The sequence below is a fragment of the Panthera pardus genome, unplaced genomic scaffold (assembly GCF_024362965.1).
Source record: "Panthera pardus isolate Hobbes unplaced genomic scaffold, ASM2436296v1 HiC_scaffold_16, whole genome shotgun sequence".
NCBI classification, from domain to species: Eukaryota; Metazoa; Chordata; class Mammalia; order Carnivora; family Felidae; genus Panthera; species Panthera pardus.
The window spans coordinates 457,476-475,543 of NW_026526721.1; the positions used below are offsets into that span (position 1 = coordinate 457,476).

The 18,068-nt window shown below is 51.0% G+C and overlaps 1 protein-coding gene across 1 annotated transcript; it reads left to right on the forward strand.

Annotated features, from left to right (window-relative positions):
• Window positions 1-2,791: 2,791 nt before the first annotated feature.
• On the forward strand, window positions 2,792-17,996 carry CUNH21orf58 (chromosome unknown C21orf58 homolog). The gene is made up of 8 exons (XM_019434708.2): window positions 2,792-3,034; window positions 4,115-4,175; window positions 5,361-5,434; window positions 6,257-6,424; window positions 9,996-10,107; window positions 16,113-16,234; window positions 16,767-16,939; window positions 17,344-17,996. Exons 1-8 carry the CDS (start codon window positions 2,975-2,977, stop codon window positions 17,387-17,389), a joined length of 816 nt encoding a protein of 271 aa, XP_019290253.2. The 5' UTR covers window positions 2,792-2,974; the 3' UTR covers window positions 17,390-17,996.
• The last annotated feature ends 72 nt before the right edge of the window (window positions 17,997-18,068 follow it).

The following is an 18,068-nucleotide window of genomic DNA, read 5'->3' on the forward strand; positions in this document are numbered from 1 at the left end:
GAACTCAGGCAGATGACAAGGACAAGATGGGAGTCCCAAATGCCTCTGCTACAGATGTGAGCCGTTGGGGAGTCAGGTAGGATGACACTACTTCAAGTGACCTGCCACTAGAGACAGAGTGGCACAAAAAGCAAGATTGGGGTGGATGGTCTTGTTCTGGGCGATGTTGCAGGAGACATGTAGATTTCTGGGTTCCTTCTGTTCCGCTCACCTGTTGCCACACCTTTACTTGGACGGGGTTTGTGTGCCGGCTGTGCGCTCCCTGCTTGCTGTCTTCTCTGACTGAATCAGGGTAGCAGTAATGCCCTTCATCAAGACGCGGTAATGACAATCTTGCTGACACAAACTCATCTTTCACCCTCAGTGAGAATGTGTGATTATAAGCAACCACAACTTAGACAAATCTCCCTCAGAGAGTGCTGGAAGCTCAACCACCAAAAAGCATTTCTCCTCCTGAGTCAGACCACAGCCCTTCAGTAAGTGGAGCTTCCATTCTTAGCTTGTAGAATTGAGCGGTGTGAGCAAAAATGAGTGGGAATGAGTGGGCTCATAAGACCAGGGGTCAAGCAGGCAACACCAGCCAAACACAGGGTCAGACTTTCCTAGAGCAATTACAGCCCCAGATCTACGCCTGGATCTCTCAACCTTTACGTGTCGCAACGGATTTAAAACTCAATGGGGCACTTGTCCACAGTTTTCCCACACTGGTTTGGTCATTGGTTTTCAATCTATGTTCCCTAGAACCCCAGGATCATTTCCATGGTCATTCTAGACTATGTTAATGCTGGACCTGAGTCTCAATTTATTTTTAACAATTAAAAAGCTGTGCATATAAATTATGTAGATACTCACCCCCTTTGTTAAGGAGGGAAACAACCCTCACTCCTTAAGTGTGAACTGTGCATGTGACTTCCTCCCACTGAGGACAGTGTGGGAAGGGAGAGAAAAATAGTAACTGGGGAGTGGAGAAACCTAACAAACATACCTCTGCCAGGTGATCAAGGTCAAAATCAACAGTGATAAGTCAAGGTGACCACAGGCACCCTGGATGTGACGTGATGATGATGGCACTTTATCTCTGTGGTCTTCCTCCCATCAACCCAAACCCCAGTCCAATCATGAGAAAACATACAAACCCCACGAGTAGAGGACACCCTACAAAATGCCTGGCAAGTGCTCCTCAAAACTGTCAAGGTCATCAAAAGCAAGAGGAGTCTTTCTGGTTTTTTTAATTTATTTTTAACGTTTATTTATTTTTGGGACAGAGAAAGACAAAGCATGAACAGGGGAGGGGCAGAGAGAGAGGGAGACACAGAATCGGAAGCAGGCTCCAGGCTCTGAGCCATCAGCCCAGAGCCCGACGCGGGGCTCGAACTCACGGACCGCGAGATCGTGACCTGAGCTGAAGTCGGATGCTTAACCGACTGAGCCACCCAGGCGCCCCAAAAGCAAGAGGAGTCTAAGGGGACATGCTGACAAATGTCATATGATGTCTTGAAATAGAGAAGGGATGTCAGGCAAAAAAAAAAAAAAAAATACGGAAATCAAAGGAAGTATGGACCATAGTTAATGTATCGGTCTAGATTCATTGATTGTAGTAAAGGGTAACAAACCAATATAAGATGTTAATAATAGGGGAAGCCATATGTGAGAATGCTATTTACCATCTTCTTGATTTTTCTGTAAATCTAAGTTTTAAATGACTTTAAATAAGTAACTTTAGTTTTTTAAAAACAATTTAAGGGACTTTCAGCCAGATTTTTGCCATCTGATACAAGCTGCATTGAGGAGGGGGGCTGTAAGTGTGCCGATACTCCACTCTCACCCCAGCCCCAGATCGCTGTCACGGGCTCCAATAGCAAATCTGTTATGTCCACTTCATGAGCCGGGTGGATTAGTTTGCAAATCTGAGATGTAAAGCCCATACAAATGAAGGGCCGCTTGTATCAGTTTTGTGCCCTGCCTTCTGTGTGAAGGATCATTTATAAAAGGCTTCCCTTATTGGATGCAATCCTGCCCCACCCTCAGCCCTCCAGACATGCACTCCAGCCACCAACTCCTGACCTGACCAGGGGTCTTGTCCCTAGGTGTTCCCACCCCTCTCTGGGCTGGGGTCCCCACAGAGCAGCCCCAATGCTGGAATCACACCCCCGCCTGAAGCAGTGGTAGCTCCGCGTGACCCTGTGTCCTCCCAGGTGATGGCTAGGTGCCTGTGGGGTGGACCCACCGAGAACCCCCACCAGGGAAGCCCCCTAGGCATGTCATTGGCCAGCTCCCTTGTGCCCCTTCTGCCCCTCAGAATTTCCTGAAATCTGCAGGGAGGTGGTGCCCCCACCTGGTCCAGGCTTTACTCCCATCTGGCTCTGAGGGTCCCTAGAAGGGGTTGGGGGCTTGCCAGCCTCCAGGAGGCTGCAACGGATGAGGGGTTGGTAGGCCCCCGTGGCGCATGGGGAAGGATGCAGCTGTCCCCTACCCTATACTCTTCCGGGCTCAGTTCTGGAGTGGGGGCAGTGCATGGGGGGTGTGGATCAGGACTGTCCTCCCCCCAAAACTTCACTCTGTCCCTCTGGCCTTAGCCACTGCTCCTTGCCTTCCCAATAAGCCCTACCTGGCTACACCTGGAGATTAGCAGTGTTTATAGGTAACCGCTGCGTGGGGCCTCCGTGGGGCTTGGGAAGGACTCTCAGTGGAAACCCAGCAACCTGGGGCCTTCCTGTGTCTACACTGCCTAGCAACTGCCAAGGCAATGCCGGTGTTGGCTCCCGACGCTGTAGTCCAGGGGGATGGGGCCACCCTCTCACATGCTCCAGCAGAGGCCAGTCTCCAGGAGGTAAACCGAGCCCAGCTCAGGAATCCTTCAAAGACACCAGGGTTGGGGCTGCTTCTGTCCAGTTGAGCAGTTCTTTCTTCTAGATACCCTGAAAACCAGGGAGGGAGTTGGGCCTGGTGGCGTCCCTCCTCTTACAGTCCAAGAATGCTGGACTCCTCAGTGGCAGATGCAATGACCCGCCTGACCCTAAAACTCTTAGAGAAGGTAAGACGGGGGAGGCGGGGTAATCGTGTTTTTAACAACTTGTCAAAGAAGCACAGATACACAAGGTAAGTTATACCTGTGAGTATACTCCTTCCAAAGCAAAATGCTTTGCAATGGTTTTCAGCCTCATGATGAAGGACTATGGTTTCTTGGGTATTTTTCTCTGCATTTATGCAGAATCAACTGTGTTCTTCTGGCAGTTTCTCAGCCAGGAGGTTGTTTGCACCCCCAGGCAAGAACATTTCCAGGGTCCCACAGAACTCCCCTGCAGAGCCTCCCAGCTTTAGTGTTTGAGAGAAGCCAAGCCCTGACCGATGCAGGATCCGAAGCCTCATAGGCTGGCCCTGGGACCCATCCTGAGACCCTCTCCTCCCCTGCAGGTTCTGTTGGTCCCTGGCCAGCCTGCCCTCACAGGCACCCAGCTCAGTGCCCTTCCTTCCATGGGACCCATGGGCCAACTTGGAGGGGCTGGCAGGAGTCACCCCAACATGGGCCCAGACTGTGCTGCTCAGCCCAGGGCTCGGGTGATCAGAGGTGGTCAGGGACACAGAGCTGGCCTAGGTCAAGCTCTTCAGAAAGCTGCTGCAAAGGGACCATACAGGGGTGCCTGGGCGGCTCAGTCGGTTAAGCACCCGACTCTTGATGTTGGCTCAGGTCGTGATCTCATGGTTTGAGATCGAGCCCCGCATCAGGCTCTGCTCTGACAGCATGAAGCCTGTTTGGGATTCTCTCTCGTCCACTCTCTCTCTGACCCACCCCCCCTCAAAATAAATAAACAAACTTTAAAGAGGAAGGGGCCTATATATCAGAGCACCTGCCCTTAGATTTCAAGGTGGAACGTGTGTGCGCTGGACAGAAAGCGTAGCCTGCACAGTCCCTGCGACAGTAAAGGTGACCCTTGCCACCTGCCCTGCACCTCTGTCGCTCAGCATGTCTTGTCCCCAGTCACCTCCATGTGGGACACTGGGCCCTTTGGACCCTCGGGGGGGAGGTCATTCCGGGAGCATAGGGGCAGATGCCCCTCATGCAGCGCAGACCCTGTCCACTCACACACTTTCTGTCCTGATCTTTTCGGCACAGAAACTGGAGCAAGAGCGTGAGAATGTGGAAAGGGATTCTGAGGACCCTCACTTTGTGCCAGGTAAGAGCCCCGGGCTGCTTGGAGCCACACAGGCAGGCACGAGACCTCCCCCCGGGTCCTTCCCTCCTCCTGACAACAGCAAGACTGTCCTTACACTTTTCCCTCATACTCAGAATTGAAAGGCTTTCATTTTCATCTTTAACACACACACACACACACACACACACACACACACACACACACACACACACACACCCAGGTGCTCTGCTGAGCACACCCTCATAGCTTATCACACCCTCACACAAACCCCAAGAGGGAATACATTCATCATTCCCACTTTGCAGATAAGGAAATAGAGGCCCAGAGAGATCTGATAATCTGCCCCGGTTGCCCTGCTCAGAAGTGGCCACATGTGGATCAGACCAACGTTGCTCTGAGCTTGTTCTAGGCCGGGTGGTTTGCAGGGCTCAGCCTGTCCGTCAAGTCATCACGCCTTCAAATGCCCAGACCAGACACCCCTGTGTATCTGCCACACTGGCCTATAGTCAGACACTGAGGCCACAGGAACCAGGGGAGGGGACCACTCTGCCTGGTGCCAGTGTCCAGGTTCAGGAACATCTGGGTGAGGTGCTAGGGAGTCCCTGCAAAAACATCGTCTACTCTTCATCATGTGGATGTGCCCCTCTGGTGGTGGGGCTCTAGGCAACTTCCGAGGGCAGCAGGCAGAGCCCAGGACTCAAATCCAGACAGGAATTTCCAAACCAGGTCACTGACCAACGAACCCTGGAATGGGCCAGGGCAGTGGGGACTCCCGGGGAACCCCCATCCCTCAGAGGACACGCTGCTATAGGCATCCTCTGCACTGGGGGTTAGGGTGGGGGTGGAGAATAGGTCTGCTGTGCCAGAGGAGGGATGGCCAGAGCCAGCCTGGGATCCACCAGACCTCGTTCGGAACGCCCTCTTGAGGGGGACCCCTCCCTCAGGATGCTGCAGATGACGTTACTGAGGCTTGGTGGACCACACCAGCCTCCAGGCTGCTTGGGGCCCCCCGGGGCTCCGGGTGGCAGGAGGCCAGGCTCATGGCCCAATTGCGCTCACTACCAGGACCAGTGAGGCCTCCTCCCTCTCCCCAGTGTCCAGCAGAGCCTCTGTGACAGGGGCAATGCAGTGCTCGGGCCCCGAGTGGAAACCTGCACGAGAGGACTTGCAGCTCATTTCCAGAAATAAGATGATCATTCCCTGCAGGAAATGAGGACAGGCCGGATGCAGCTGTACTGAGTGCTCTGAGGAGGAGGAAAGACCTTCTGCAGAGACTCCGGGTAGGCCGGTGTCCTGTGCCGCGTGGAGCTCTGGGGCTGAAGCTGGGGGCTACCGGGCCCAGGCCAGAGGCACAGGGAGGGCTTCCTGGAGGAAACGCTGGTTCCCTGAGGTCTGTTGACTTGTGGGTGGGTGACTGACGGATCCTGAGCAGCCAGGAGACTGCGCACCTAATCACAGAAGAGAAAGCAAGATATGCACGCACGTGTTCTCTAGTCGGGAGTGTTAGCTGAAAAACCCTGCTTTGGTTGCACGTGTCCACGGTGGAAGTGCTGTGCCAAGGACCCAGTTCCTACAGGAGGTGGGATTTTAAGACGGCCAAGGGCCTCCTCCAGTCTAAATGCACCAGCAATAGGGAATGACCGTGGGAAGTGGCAAATGGCATCCACACGGACGGTTATGATGAAATACTGCTTTGTGGTGATGCTGGAAAGAGAGAACATCCTCTGTTGACGGGGAGAAAAGCACAGCCGGACACTAGTTCATGTTTTTTCATAAAACATGGACGGACAGGCTGAGCCAGAAAGAAGCATTATCCCCTCCCCCCCCCCCCCCCCCCCCCCCCCGTGCAAAAAGCTTTGTCGTCATGTGTCCCCCACACGCAGAGCCCGGCTCCCGTCCCAGAGAGGCTGTGCTCTTCGCGGGGCAGGTCAGCAGTGCCGGGCAGCCCTGAGGCCCGCCCCGCACGGAGGACCACACTTCTGTGCGTGGGCTCTGCTGTGCCAGGCGGGGTGGGGACGCCCCTCCCCCGTCTCCCCCCTTCGTGTCTGCGTGTCTGCGGCGCTCCCTCCCTGGGTGCAGCGGGCCCTGCGTTGGTGTTGCAGGAACAGCACCTCCTGGAGGAGGTGTCCCAGCCCCGAGCCCCGAGCGGGGTGAACAGAGGAGGAGCCTGGGGATCAGCACTGCCCCCAGAGGTGCCCCCGGTGGGCATCCGTCCTGCTGTCTCCCCACCCCCGCCAGCCCTGGAGCCACCACACATCATCCAGCACTCGGTAAGTCTTCGTGATGAACCGGGGGCGGAACCAACGTGGGGAGGATGCGGGGCCCACAGAGCCCAGTTCCTTCCTCGAGGCCCACCTCGGCGGCATTATGAACGGGCTCTGAAGAGGGTGGGTCAGCTAGGAGCCAAGAGTGGCTGCGTGTCCCATGTCCCAGGCACCGTACAGGGACCTCCGTGGCTCCTCTGTGCAACCCTCACAGGTGACAACTGGCTTTGGGGAAGGGGTGGTCTCATCCCCCTCATTACAGATGAGAGGCTGGGGTCTCCATTCAGCCTTCCTGACTGCCAGGTCCTAACCTGTGCACCAAGAACAGAAGTATTCAGCATCAGGAGGGCCCTGAATTTGGGGAAGAAGTGTGTCCACGCTTTCTCAAAATTTCATAATGACCAGGGGAGCCTAAGACCCTAATTTCAAGGGCAGAATTTTATTTTTTATACCTACATATTTAATTTTTTTTAATATTTATTTTTGAGAAAGAGAGAGACAGAATGTGAGACAGAGGCAGACAGAGAGAGAGAGGGAGACACAGAATCCAAAGCAGGCTCCAGGCTCTGAGGTGTCAGCACAGAACCCGACATGGGGCTCAAACTCACGCACCGTGAGATCATGACCTGAGCCCAAGTCAGAAACTCAACCAACTGAGCCACCCAGGTGCCCCAATATATACATACATATTTTAAAGTTTATTTCTTTACTTTGAGAGAAAGCGCACACACAAGCGGGGGAGGGGCAGCCAGCGAGGGAGAGAGAGAATCCCAAGCAGGATCCATGCTGTCGGCGCAGCGCGGAGCCTTAGACAGGGCTCGAACCCAAGAGCCATGAGATCATGAACTGAGCAGAGATCAAGAGTCGCCCAGTGAGCCACCCAGACGCTCCAAGGGCAGAATTTAAAAAGGTAAAAGAGTGGTCCAATTTTGAGGACCTCATACCTTTATTCGGCCTCTGGGTTGTAAGCAAAGGAAAGGAACTGACTTTCTTCAGCAAAAGGGAATGTGTTGGAGGGCAGGTGAGTGCAGGGGAAGGACAGAAATCTGGGACATGACACGTAAAAGCCTCAGGGAGAAGAGAAGGCCGAGGAGGTGTGCAGGACCAAGTTGAGAAGGTTCTGGACCTGCTGACCAGGGAGACTATCGGTGCCAGCAGGCTGGGTCCATGACCTGGAGGGCATTTGTTCTTTGGAAGAAGACCCTGGCAGCACATGGCTGAGGGAAGAGAATGGGAAGGGGCAATTCAGATCAGGGAGAGACCTGTGCTAATGGAGGCCCTAGAGGCCCCTTCGCCCCTGGGCTGTCTGTGTCCAGGTTCCAGATATCCTAAGCCCGCGCCTTCAGGTCTCCCAGCAGCTAGAGCCTCCCTTTGGGAGTGGTGGGGTGGTGGGGGTGTAGGGGCAAGAGCCTCCCCCTACTCAAACCCACTTACACTTACTGCCCTTCACCAGGGCCCGGTCCTGCTTGCATGTTTCAGTCTCAGCCCCAGGGACAAGCAGATGACGGGAGGGGCCTTTGGTTGTTACAGTGAATTTCCTTGAGGCTGGATTCAGAGACTCTGAGGTAGGATGTCCTCCAAGCCATGAAGGCGTAGTCCCATCAGACTGTGCGGTGGATAGCAAAGCGTGGCTATGGGCCAAAGTTGGCTTGCCATCTGCTTTTGTACAACCTGTAAGCTAAGAATTGTCTTATGTTTTTAGATGTTTGGGGGGGGAAATCAAAAGAAGAATAATAGTTTGTAACACATGAAAATGATATGAAATGCAAATCTCAGTGCCCATATTGAAGTTTCATTGGTCCAGTCTTGCCTGTCTATGGCTGCCTCCAGGATACAATGGCAGAGTTGAGTGGTTTGCAACTGAGGCCATATGGCCCATAGAGTCAAAACTATTTATTGTCTGGCCCTCCACAGAAAATGTTTGTCAGCCCCTGCTCTATGCCATCATTTCTGTGAACTGGGAAAGAAAGGACAAGGTCAGGGCCTTGTTCGGGCAGGAAAAGAGTAAAATAGAAAATAGAAAAGTCCTTGGTGCGTGATCAACACCTAGTGTGTGCTTGAAATTGTACATTTATTTTAACTCAAGAGAGAAGCCAGGACTTATTTTTATGACCTGTTCCGTGGCTGCCTCTATTGAGGCAGGATTAATGAAACCAGACAGTCATTAGCTTAGCCTACTGAAGACAGGAAATGTGGGGAACATTAAAAATCATGTCACTGCTGAATAGATATTGAGTCCAGGTATCACATAGGACATGGCGTGTTATAAATATTTGTATCTAGCCCCAAATTCGTATGTTGAAGTTCTAACTTCCAATGTGACCATATTTGGAGATAGCGCCTGTGAAGAGGTATACAAGGTTAAATGAGGTAATAAATGTGAGATCCTAGTCCAATGGGGCTGGTATCCTCAACAAAGGAGGAAGGGATGGGGCGCCTGGGTGGCTCAGTCGGTTAAGTGGCCAGCTTTGGCTCAGGTCATGATCTCATGGCTCGTGAGACCATGTCTTAGTCTGCTAGGGCTGCCATAACAAAGTGCCACAAACCAGGCAGCTGAAACAGCAGAAATTCATTTTCTCACAGTTTTGGAGTCTGGATGTCCAAGATCAAGGTGCCAGCCAATCAGGTTCCTGGAGAGAGTTCTCTTCCGGCTTGCAGACAGCTGCCATTTCACTGTTGTCACATGGCAGACAGAGAGTTCCCTAGCATTTCTTCCTCTTTAAAAAAAAAAAAAAAGTTTAATGTTTATTTTTGAGAAAGGGTGAGCACAAGCCGGGCAGGGGCAGAGAGAGGGGGTGACAGAGGATCTGAAGCAGCGGGCTCTGTGCTGACAGATGAGAGCCCGATGCGAGGCTCAAACTCATGAGCCATGAGATCATGACCTGAGCCAAAGCTGGCCACTTAACCGACTGAGCCACCCAGGCGCCCCATCCCTTCCTCCTTTTTTGAGGATACCAGCCCCATTGGACTAGGATCTCACATTTATTACCTCATTTAACCTTGTATACCTCTTCACAGGCGCTATCTCCAAATATGGTCACATTGGAAGTTAGAACTTCAACATACGAATTTGGGGCTAGATACAAATATTTATAACACGCCATGTCCTATGTGACACCTGGACTCAATATCTATTCAGCAATCTATTCAATGTGTTGGGTTAACCAGTTAAGTTCCTCTTGGGGGTGCCTGGGTGGCTCAGTTGGTTGAGCATCCAGCTCTTGATCTCAGCTCAGGTCTTGATCTCAGGGCTGTGAATTCAAGCGCCGTGTTGGACTCCATGCTGTGTGTGAATCCTACTTAAAAAGATAATAAAGTTCCTTTTGGATGGATGGATGAATGAATGGATGGGTGGGTGGGCAGATGGGTGGGTGATGGATGGGAGAGTAGAGAGATGGGTGGGCGGGCAGGTGGATGGTAGGTAACTAGGTGGGCGGACTTGTGGGTGAATGGATGGGTGGGCAGGTGGATGGGTAGGTGATGGATAGGTAGAGATGGATGGTTAGGTGGGTGGGTGGATGCTGTAGAACTCTCTCCTAGGGCACGTTTAAGAAACTAATCATCTGGCTCTTTTTAGGTCCCCCAGCCTCCTGCCACCATTATTCAACAACTACCTCAGCAGCCACTCATCGCACAGATTCCCCCTCTCCAGGCCTTCCCCACTCAAAGGTCAGGAAGTATTAAGGAAGGTAAGTGTTCCAGGAATGCAAACTGGTACAGCTTCTCTGGAAAACAGTATGGAGGTTTCTCAAAAAATTAAAAATGGAACAACCTTATGACCCAGCAATTTCACTGTCAGGTATTTATCCAAAGGATTCAAAAATGCTGACTCAAAGGGGCACATTCACCCCAATGTTTTTAGCAGCATTATTGACAATAGCCAAATTATGGAAAGAGCCCAAATGTCCATTGATGGATGAATGGATAAAGAAGATGTGGTGGATAAAGAAGATGTGGTACACACACACACACACACACACACACACACACACACACACACACGATGGAGTATTACTCGGTTATCAACAAGAATGAAATCATGCCACCTGCAATAACGTGCATGGAACTAGAGGGTATTATGCTAAGTGAAGTAAGTCAGTCAGAGAGAAACAAATATCATATGATTTCACTCATATGGAATTTAAGAAACAAAACAGATGAACGTATGGGAAGGGAAGGAAAAACAAGATAAAAAGAGAGAGGGAGGCAAACCATAAGAGACTCTTCAATACAGAGAACAAACTGAGGGTTGCTGGAGGGGAAGTCGGGGGGGATGGGCTAAATAGGTAAAGGGCATTGAGGGCACTTGTTGGAATGAGCACTGGTGTGATATGTAGGGGATGAATCACTGGATTCTACTCCTGAAATCGTTACTACACTGTATGCTGACTAACTTGAATGTGAACAAAATTAAAAACTTTTTGACAAAGGAAGGTAAGTGTCCCCTATTAATACTGTTATGGGTTTACAAAATTCTCTATCGAAACAAAAAATATTTTTGTAAACAGGATAGTCATTTAGGGTCAGCTTTTGGCTATTCAACTGAAGCTATATATTAGCAACATGAAAATAATTTTAAGTTTAAGAAAAGTTATCTCGTATGATGGATATTGCCAATGGAAGAAAACAAGAACCAGGAACTGAGTGGAAGGGGCTCCAATCCCAGCTCATCTGATTATTAGCTATATGAACACCTTGGCTAAATTGTTTCTCCTTTTAAATGAGTTTTAAATATTTGACATTAAAACCACTTTATCGAGATGACAAATTGCACACATTTAAAGTGTCCAGTCTGATGAGTGCGGACAGACGTGTATTTCCATGAACGCATCACTAATGGAGCAGTGAGTACGCTTACCCCCCAGAAGCTTCCTCCCTGACAACTAATGGTATGAGGGTCTAGGAGCAGACCTGCATGTGGAATCCTCTGGTCAGTGTTCTCCATTCTGTCCCAGCGACTAAGAGAACTGGTTTCGTTACCGTAGCTCCATCCAAGGTTGTAATGTGTGCCGGGCCTGGCGCAGAGGCTGCCCCGTGACTCAGCCAGGGGTGCTGTCCACGCTGCAGCCCCTAGAAGGTGCCCAGGAGCTGCTGAGCACGGCCCGGCCTGTGCGCTCAGAGGCGATCCTGCTAGGGCTCTCCATCCCTCTTTGCTGGTTTTTCCAGATGAACCTTAGTGGTAGTCTGTCAGGTTCCAAAGGCAAACCGAGCGAAACCACGTGTGTGCGAATGCCTGTATGCCTTCCGAGAGAAAAGGTGTCATTAAAAATCAGTGGTAGGGGCACCTGGGTGGCTCAGTCGGTTAAGCGGCCGATTTCGGCTCAGGTCATGATCTCAGTGGTCTGTGAGTTCGAGCCCCGTGTCGGGCTCTGTGCTGACAGCTCAGAGCCTGGAGCCTGTTTCAGATTCTGTGTCTCCCTCTCTCTGACCCTCCCCTGTTCATGCTCTGTCTCTCTCTCTGTCTCAAAAATAAATAAACGTTAAAAAAAAATAAAAAAAAATCAGTGGTAAAAAATGGAATGTGTGATACGTGCCTAGCTATTTAGACAAATTAATGTCAGGCCTCCAACTCCTTATACCAAAACAAATTTCAACCAGATCAAGTATTTGAATGTAAAAATATGAACTCTCAAAAGTACTCTAACAACCACTTTGGAGAACTGGTGGTCTTTTTAAAAATTGCAATATCATAGACCGTATTCCTTGTACTGTGCCTTTTATTCCCATGACTTACTCACCCCATAACTGGAGGCCTGTATCTCTCTTGCCTTCACCCATTTTCCCCAACTCCTCCTCCCCTCCAGCAACCATCAGACTGTTCTCTGCATTTATGGGTCTGATTCTGCTTTTTTTCCTTTCTTTTGGTTCCCTTTATTGGGCCTTAGTACAAAGTTGAGCAAGTGGCATCTTGAGCTCCTTCTCCCCCAGCGACAGGAACCGGGAATAGCGTTGCTCCCCTCCTCTGGCTCGGCTGTTACTGCTCCCTATTTGTCCTCTGGGAAAACTCCCTAGTATGATTTCATACAGAAATACTGTTTGAACTTACCTGGTCTTTCCACTTACCTTTGTTGAATCTCAGACCGCCCTTCTGGAATTGACTTCTGTCATGTTGAAATCCTTTCCAAGTTCATTTAGAACAGACTCTGGAAGCTCCCTCTGTGTTTGCTTTCTGGCAAATGTTTTTATCCTCCCCCCACCCCTTTTTTTTTTTTTTTTAACATTTATTTATTTATTTTTGAGAAAGAGCACAAGCCCGGAGGGGCAGAGGGGGAGAGACAGATCCCAAGCAGGCTCTACACTCAGTGTGGAGCCCGTCACAGGGCCTCATCCCATGACTGACCGTCAGATCACAACCTGAGCCAAAATCGAGAGTCGGATGGATGCTTAACTGCCTGAGCCACCCAGGCGCCCGAATTTCCCCTTGTTCTTAAATACCAGTTTAGCTGGATATTCAGATCTAGATTGTTATCTTCTCTCAACACTTTCTGAGGACCCTTGTGATTACATTGGGCTAACACAGATAATACAGGATAATCTCTTCATCTCAAGATTCTTTCATAAAAATTAATCAATTTAAAAAGTTGTAGGGGTGCCTGGGTGGCTCAGTCGGTTGGGTGTCCGACTGCGGCTCAGGTCATGATCTCACAGTCCGTGAGTTCGAGCCCCGCCTCGGGCTCTGTGCTGACAGCTCAGAGCCTGGAGCCTGCTTAATAGATTCTGTGTCTCCCTCTCTCTCTGACCCTCCCCCGTTCATGTTCTGTCTCTCTCTGTCTCAAAATAAAAAACGTTTAAAAAAAATTAAAAATAAATAATTGTAAAAAAACCCCATAAAACTTAGCATCTTACACGTTTAAGTAGTGTTAACTAGATTCACATTGTTGTGCAACAGATCTGTAGGACTTTCCACCTTGCAAAACTGAAACTGTATCCATTGAACAACTCCCCACTTCCCCTTCCTACCAGCCCCTAGCCCCCACCATCCTACTCTCTTCGAATTGGATTACTCATATGAGAGGAATCATAGAGCGTTTGTCCTTCTGTGACTGGCTTATTTCACCTGGAATAACATGTCTGAGGTTTATCATGTTGTGGCAGATGTCACAATTTCCTTCCTTTTTAAGGCTGAATAATACTCCATCATATGGATGGACCGCCTTCGCCTGCCAATGGATGCTTGGATTGCTTCCATCCTGAGACTCTTAAAAACATCCCTTTTACCATGTAATGAAACACAAATCACAGGATCCAGGCATTAGGATATGTACCTGTTGGGGTCTATCATTCAGCTGACCACACTATCCAATCATGTTATTATCCCACAAATTATGGGCCCATTCTTTTGGGGTTGGGTGTTCCAGTGTTTTCTGGCTGGTGCCACCACACGGTCTTATCTTGTGGTGAATGGGCATGTACATTTCTGGGGGCACATGCCTAGGGATGAGATGTTTGGGTTAGGAAATACTGCCAGACAATTTTCCAAAGTGGTAGTATCTGTTTACACTTCATAGGAGGGAATGTCATGGTGGGCAGGTCATGGTAGCTCATTCTGATTTTAATTTGCATGTTATCTTGTCATATATTTATTGGCTGTAAACATCCTTTTCATGAAGTTCCCATTCAAGTATTTTGCCCATTTTTCTTTCAGGTCATCTGCCTCTCTCATTGGTTCATGTATTCTAACATGGATCCTTTTTGATACATGTAAAGCAGACGTTAAGTCTTTTTGTGGCCTGCCTTTCCCTTTCTTCGTCGTGTCTTTGGATGAACATGTTTTTAAGGCTTTTTCCTTTATGAATTAGTGCCTTTTCTGTCCTGTTTAAGAAATCTTTACCCACTAAAGGTCATGGAGATGTTCTTCTACAGTTTTGTTTCCTTTTCTCATTTAGATTTATGACCCCCCTGGAATAGATTTTGTGTACTATGAGTTAGGGATTGGTGTTATCTCTTGTCATGGGTATCAATTTGGCCCTGTGCCATTGGTGAAGACCCTAGCTCCCTGCAACACTGATGTGTGTCCCTTATCCTCAGGCAATAACATGGTGTGAGGCCCTTTCTGGACTCTTCTCCTCCAATCTTTCCTCAGTGGGAGGGAATCCCAGGGCTGGTTGGGGAAGCTTCCCTGAAGGTGGTGGGAAGCTTATTGCCTCAGAATGGGGCTGCCCAGGCCCAAACTCACATGGGTCCCCTCAAGGGTCTTTGCCCAGAATGGAGCTGCCAGACTCAGCCTCTCCACTTTCTTATCTTGCAGGCATAAGAGTTCCCACAGCTTTGTTGCCATGGGAATCTGGGTCTCTGCCCCACCCCCATTGCTCCCAGGCCTGGGGCAAAATCTGTCAGTCAAGGGTCTCCAGAGAAGCACAACCAACAGGATGTGTCTAGAGAGAGAGAAAGATGTATTTTGAGGAATTGGCTCATGTGATTACTGAGGCCTGGCTAGCCCAAAAGGACTGCTGCCTGCTGCCCACCCCAGTCCTGCCACACCTGCAGGAGCCCCCGCCCCAGGCCGCCAGGCCCCTCTGCTTTGACTGGGAATGTGAGTGGTTTCTGGGACTGTCTGTAGGGAGGCCGACAGAGCCTGGGGCTGCCTCATTTCTAGGGCCTGGCTGCTGTGAAAGAACTCATGTTTACCTCTCACACTGACAAAGACGCACCTGTTTCATAGTATCCAGAAATGGTGAATGTGTTCGTTTCTTGGGGTGGCTGTAAGAAGAACCACAGGCCTGGGGGCTTAAAACAATAGAAATGTACTTTCTCTCACTCTGGAGACCAGAATTCTGAAATCCAGGTGGCCACGCGGCCAGGCTCCCTCCAGAGATTCCAGGGGAGGGTCCATCCAGCAGTGGCGCTAGGCAGTCCTGGCCTGGCCGCGTGGCTCCCTTCTCTGCCTCATCTCCACGTGGCCTCTCCTCTGCTGTCTCAAACCTCCTCTGCCTCTCTTTGTGAAAACACTTGTCCTTGAATTTAGTGCCTACCTGGATAATTCAGGATGATCTCAAGATTCTTATTACACCTGCAAAGATCCTTTTTTTTTTTTTTTAAGACCCTTTTCTAAATAAGGTCACATTCAGAGGTCTTGGGGATTAGAACGTGGACACACCTTTTGGAGGCCACCATGCAGCACAGGTGGACGTGAAGAAGCCGATAGGAGGGGTGCAAAGTGGAGCAGCCTCTCGGGATCCCAACTGGACACGTGCGACATTTTATCTTATTTTTAATTTTTCTAATGTTTGTTTATTTTTGAGACACACACACACACACACACACACACACACACACACAGCATGAGTGGGGGAAGGGCAGAGAGAGGGGGAGACACAGGATCTGAAGCAGGCTCCAGGCTCCGAGCCGTCAGCACAGAGCCTGACGTGGGGCTTGAACTCATGGACTGTGAGATCATGACCTGAGCTGAAGTCGGACGCTTAACGGACTGAGCCATCTAGGCGCCCCGTACATGTTAAAGCACATACATCCTCCAACCTAGAAGCTTCACACCTCAGAACACGCACCCCCCCCCCCCCCCCCCCCCCCCCCGGCCGAGCCCTGCACAAAGACACCTGTGCTGAAAGGGCTTCTTGCTGATAGAGAGCTGCATCTGTCTCAACAAACGGGATGCTCTAAGGCTTTGTTCTCAGGAGTGGCCTGAGAATCTGCATGCAGTATGTGAATGACAGAGCCTCTCCCGCCTCTCCTTCAGACATGGTGGAGATGATGCTGATGCAGAATGCACAGATGCACCAGATCATTATGCAAAACCTGATGCTCAAAGCCCTGCCCTCTGGGGGATCACAGGCCCCCCCTCTGCATTCCACCCCACAGGTAGGCTCGGCTGGGGACGGGCACCAGGGCAAAGGAGACAGGCCAAAGCAAAGCCAGAGGACCTGGGTGGCTTTTCTTCTGGAAGTCTGTGTATCTGTGCAACTCTGAGAAGCACATTTCTGACTCCTGGGTCCATGACCCGCTTGTGAATACCCCCTGCTCCCAGTCCCACCCAGATGCGGGATGAGTTCTGCATTTTGGGGCCCAGAAAGCTGTCTCGTAGAGCCGGGTGAGCTCTGCTGGAGCCTGGGCTTCTCCCCTCCCTTCCCTTCTTTCTTCCTATCTTTCCCTTGCCCCCCCCTCCTTCTCTTCCTCCATCCCCCTCCTCTACCCCTCCACCCCAACTCCCTCTACCCTTCTTCTCTTTGATGCCAATCCTGGGCTCTGACCGCCCCCCCTCCCCTTAGTTAGAAAGCAGGCAAAGGGAAAAAGGTGGACCCAGGGAGCAGCCTTTGTCCCTGTAGAAACGGGCCAGTGTGTGTACTGTGCTGAGTACCCACAGCGGGTTACCCCTGTCCTCCTGTGAGCCCAGAGGCAGAAGCCGCCCTCCGTGCATCACCACCACCACTATGCACCCCCAGCCCGGCTGCAGGCCTCCCCGGCGGGTTACTCCATGTGGCCCCCAGTGGTCCCAGCCACCATCCCCCCACCTGCCTCCGGCTTCCTGCACCACATGGCCGGCCCCTCCTTGGCAGCCCTTAGTGGGTAAGTCAAGGGCAGCTTCTTGGGTCTGTGGAGCGGGAGTACCCTAGGGCCTGGGTGGTACCTCCCCACCCCTGCTGACAAGCCAGGGGACCCCCGTCTTTGTCAGGTCCGTAGGCTGTAGCAGGGAATTTGGAAAGGCCCTGCTGTCTTCCAGAGGGAGGCAGGTGGGTCTTTGGCAGGATCAGCCTGTGGTGGTCGAGGGTTGAAAATGGACCCCATGCCCACCTCCAGGGAAGCTGCTTGTGGCCTGGGTCATTTGTCCAGCCCAGCAGGAGTGGTGCTGGGAGTATGAGCAGGGCTGTGGGGACCCCCACCTGAGCTCTGGCAGCACGACTCACCTGTAGCATGGTGTCTGTAAGCCAGGCCAGGGCAGTAACTGCACCCCGATATCTTGGCTTTCCTAGGGTGGCATCTGATGGCATCCTGCCCACACAGGCTCCGGGCCTGTGAAACTCCACGCGTGGGCTCGGTAAGGAGCAGGGTCCCAGTTCCCCAGCAGGTGTGGTCGGGGAGGCCCGGCAGAGGCCTGAAGCCTCGGCCCTGGATGCTGGACTGCCAGGCATGAGGAAATACAGGGATTTCACCAGGAGGGATGGCCCAGTTAGCCGCATAAACCGTTAAACCTTCCTGTGGAAGAAATACCACAAACAAGTCAAATATGATGACGACTGGGAGGTCTGCCTGCCACGAGCGGCCGAGGTGAGGGCTCCTGCCAGTCTCAAGAAGTGAAGCAGACAGCAGGCGGGGATCTCTCGTGGGAGAGTATCTTTCCATGCGGGTCTGCATGGCTCCTTCTACAAGTCAAACACCATGTTGAATGTGGTTCCTTTCGAAGATGGCTGAGGAAAGGGAGCTTTCTCTGCATTTGTTCCTTTTGGTTCTGTCAGGGCTTCTGGTGTGAACGTCACCTTTAGTTTTTCTTCATTTTCTGTGACTTTTTTTTTCTTGGTGGAATGATGTTCCCTTGACATGTTAGTATAATTTTCACATGAATGTCACATTTAAATGTTACAGCTGTTTTCATCTACCCCTTTTGGGAAAACCTATTTTCCCCAAGTTCTGCACCAGCGAGAGCCCTGCCTCCTTGGACCCTGCAGGCTCGTGGGATTTTGGCCCGGGGAAGGGGATG

Coding starts and splice junctions, on each gene's coding strand:
- CUNH21orf58 (XM_019434708.2), top strand. CDS start 2,975: ATGCTGGACTCCTCAGTGGCAGATGCAATGACCCGCCTGACCCTAAAA. Junction 4,176..5,360: donor GGACCCTCACTTTGTGCCAG/GTAAGAGCCCCG, acceptor CATTCCCTGCAG/GAAATGAGGACAGGCCGGAT. Junction 16,235..16,766: donor CTCTGCATTCCACCCCACAG/GTAGGCTCGGCT, acceptor CTGTGAGCCCAG/AGGCAGAAGCCGCCCTCCGT.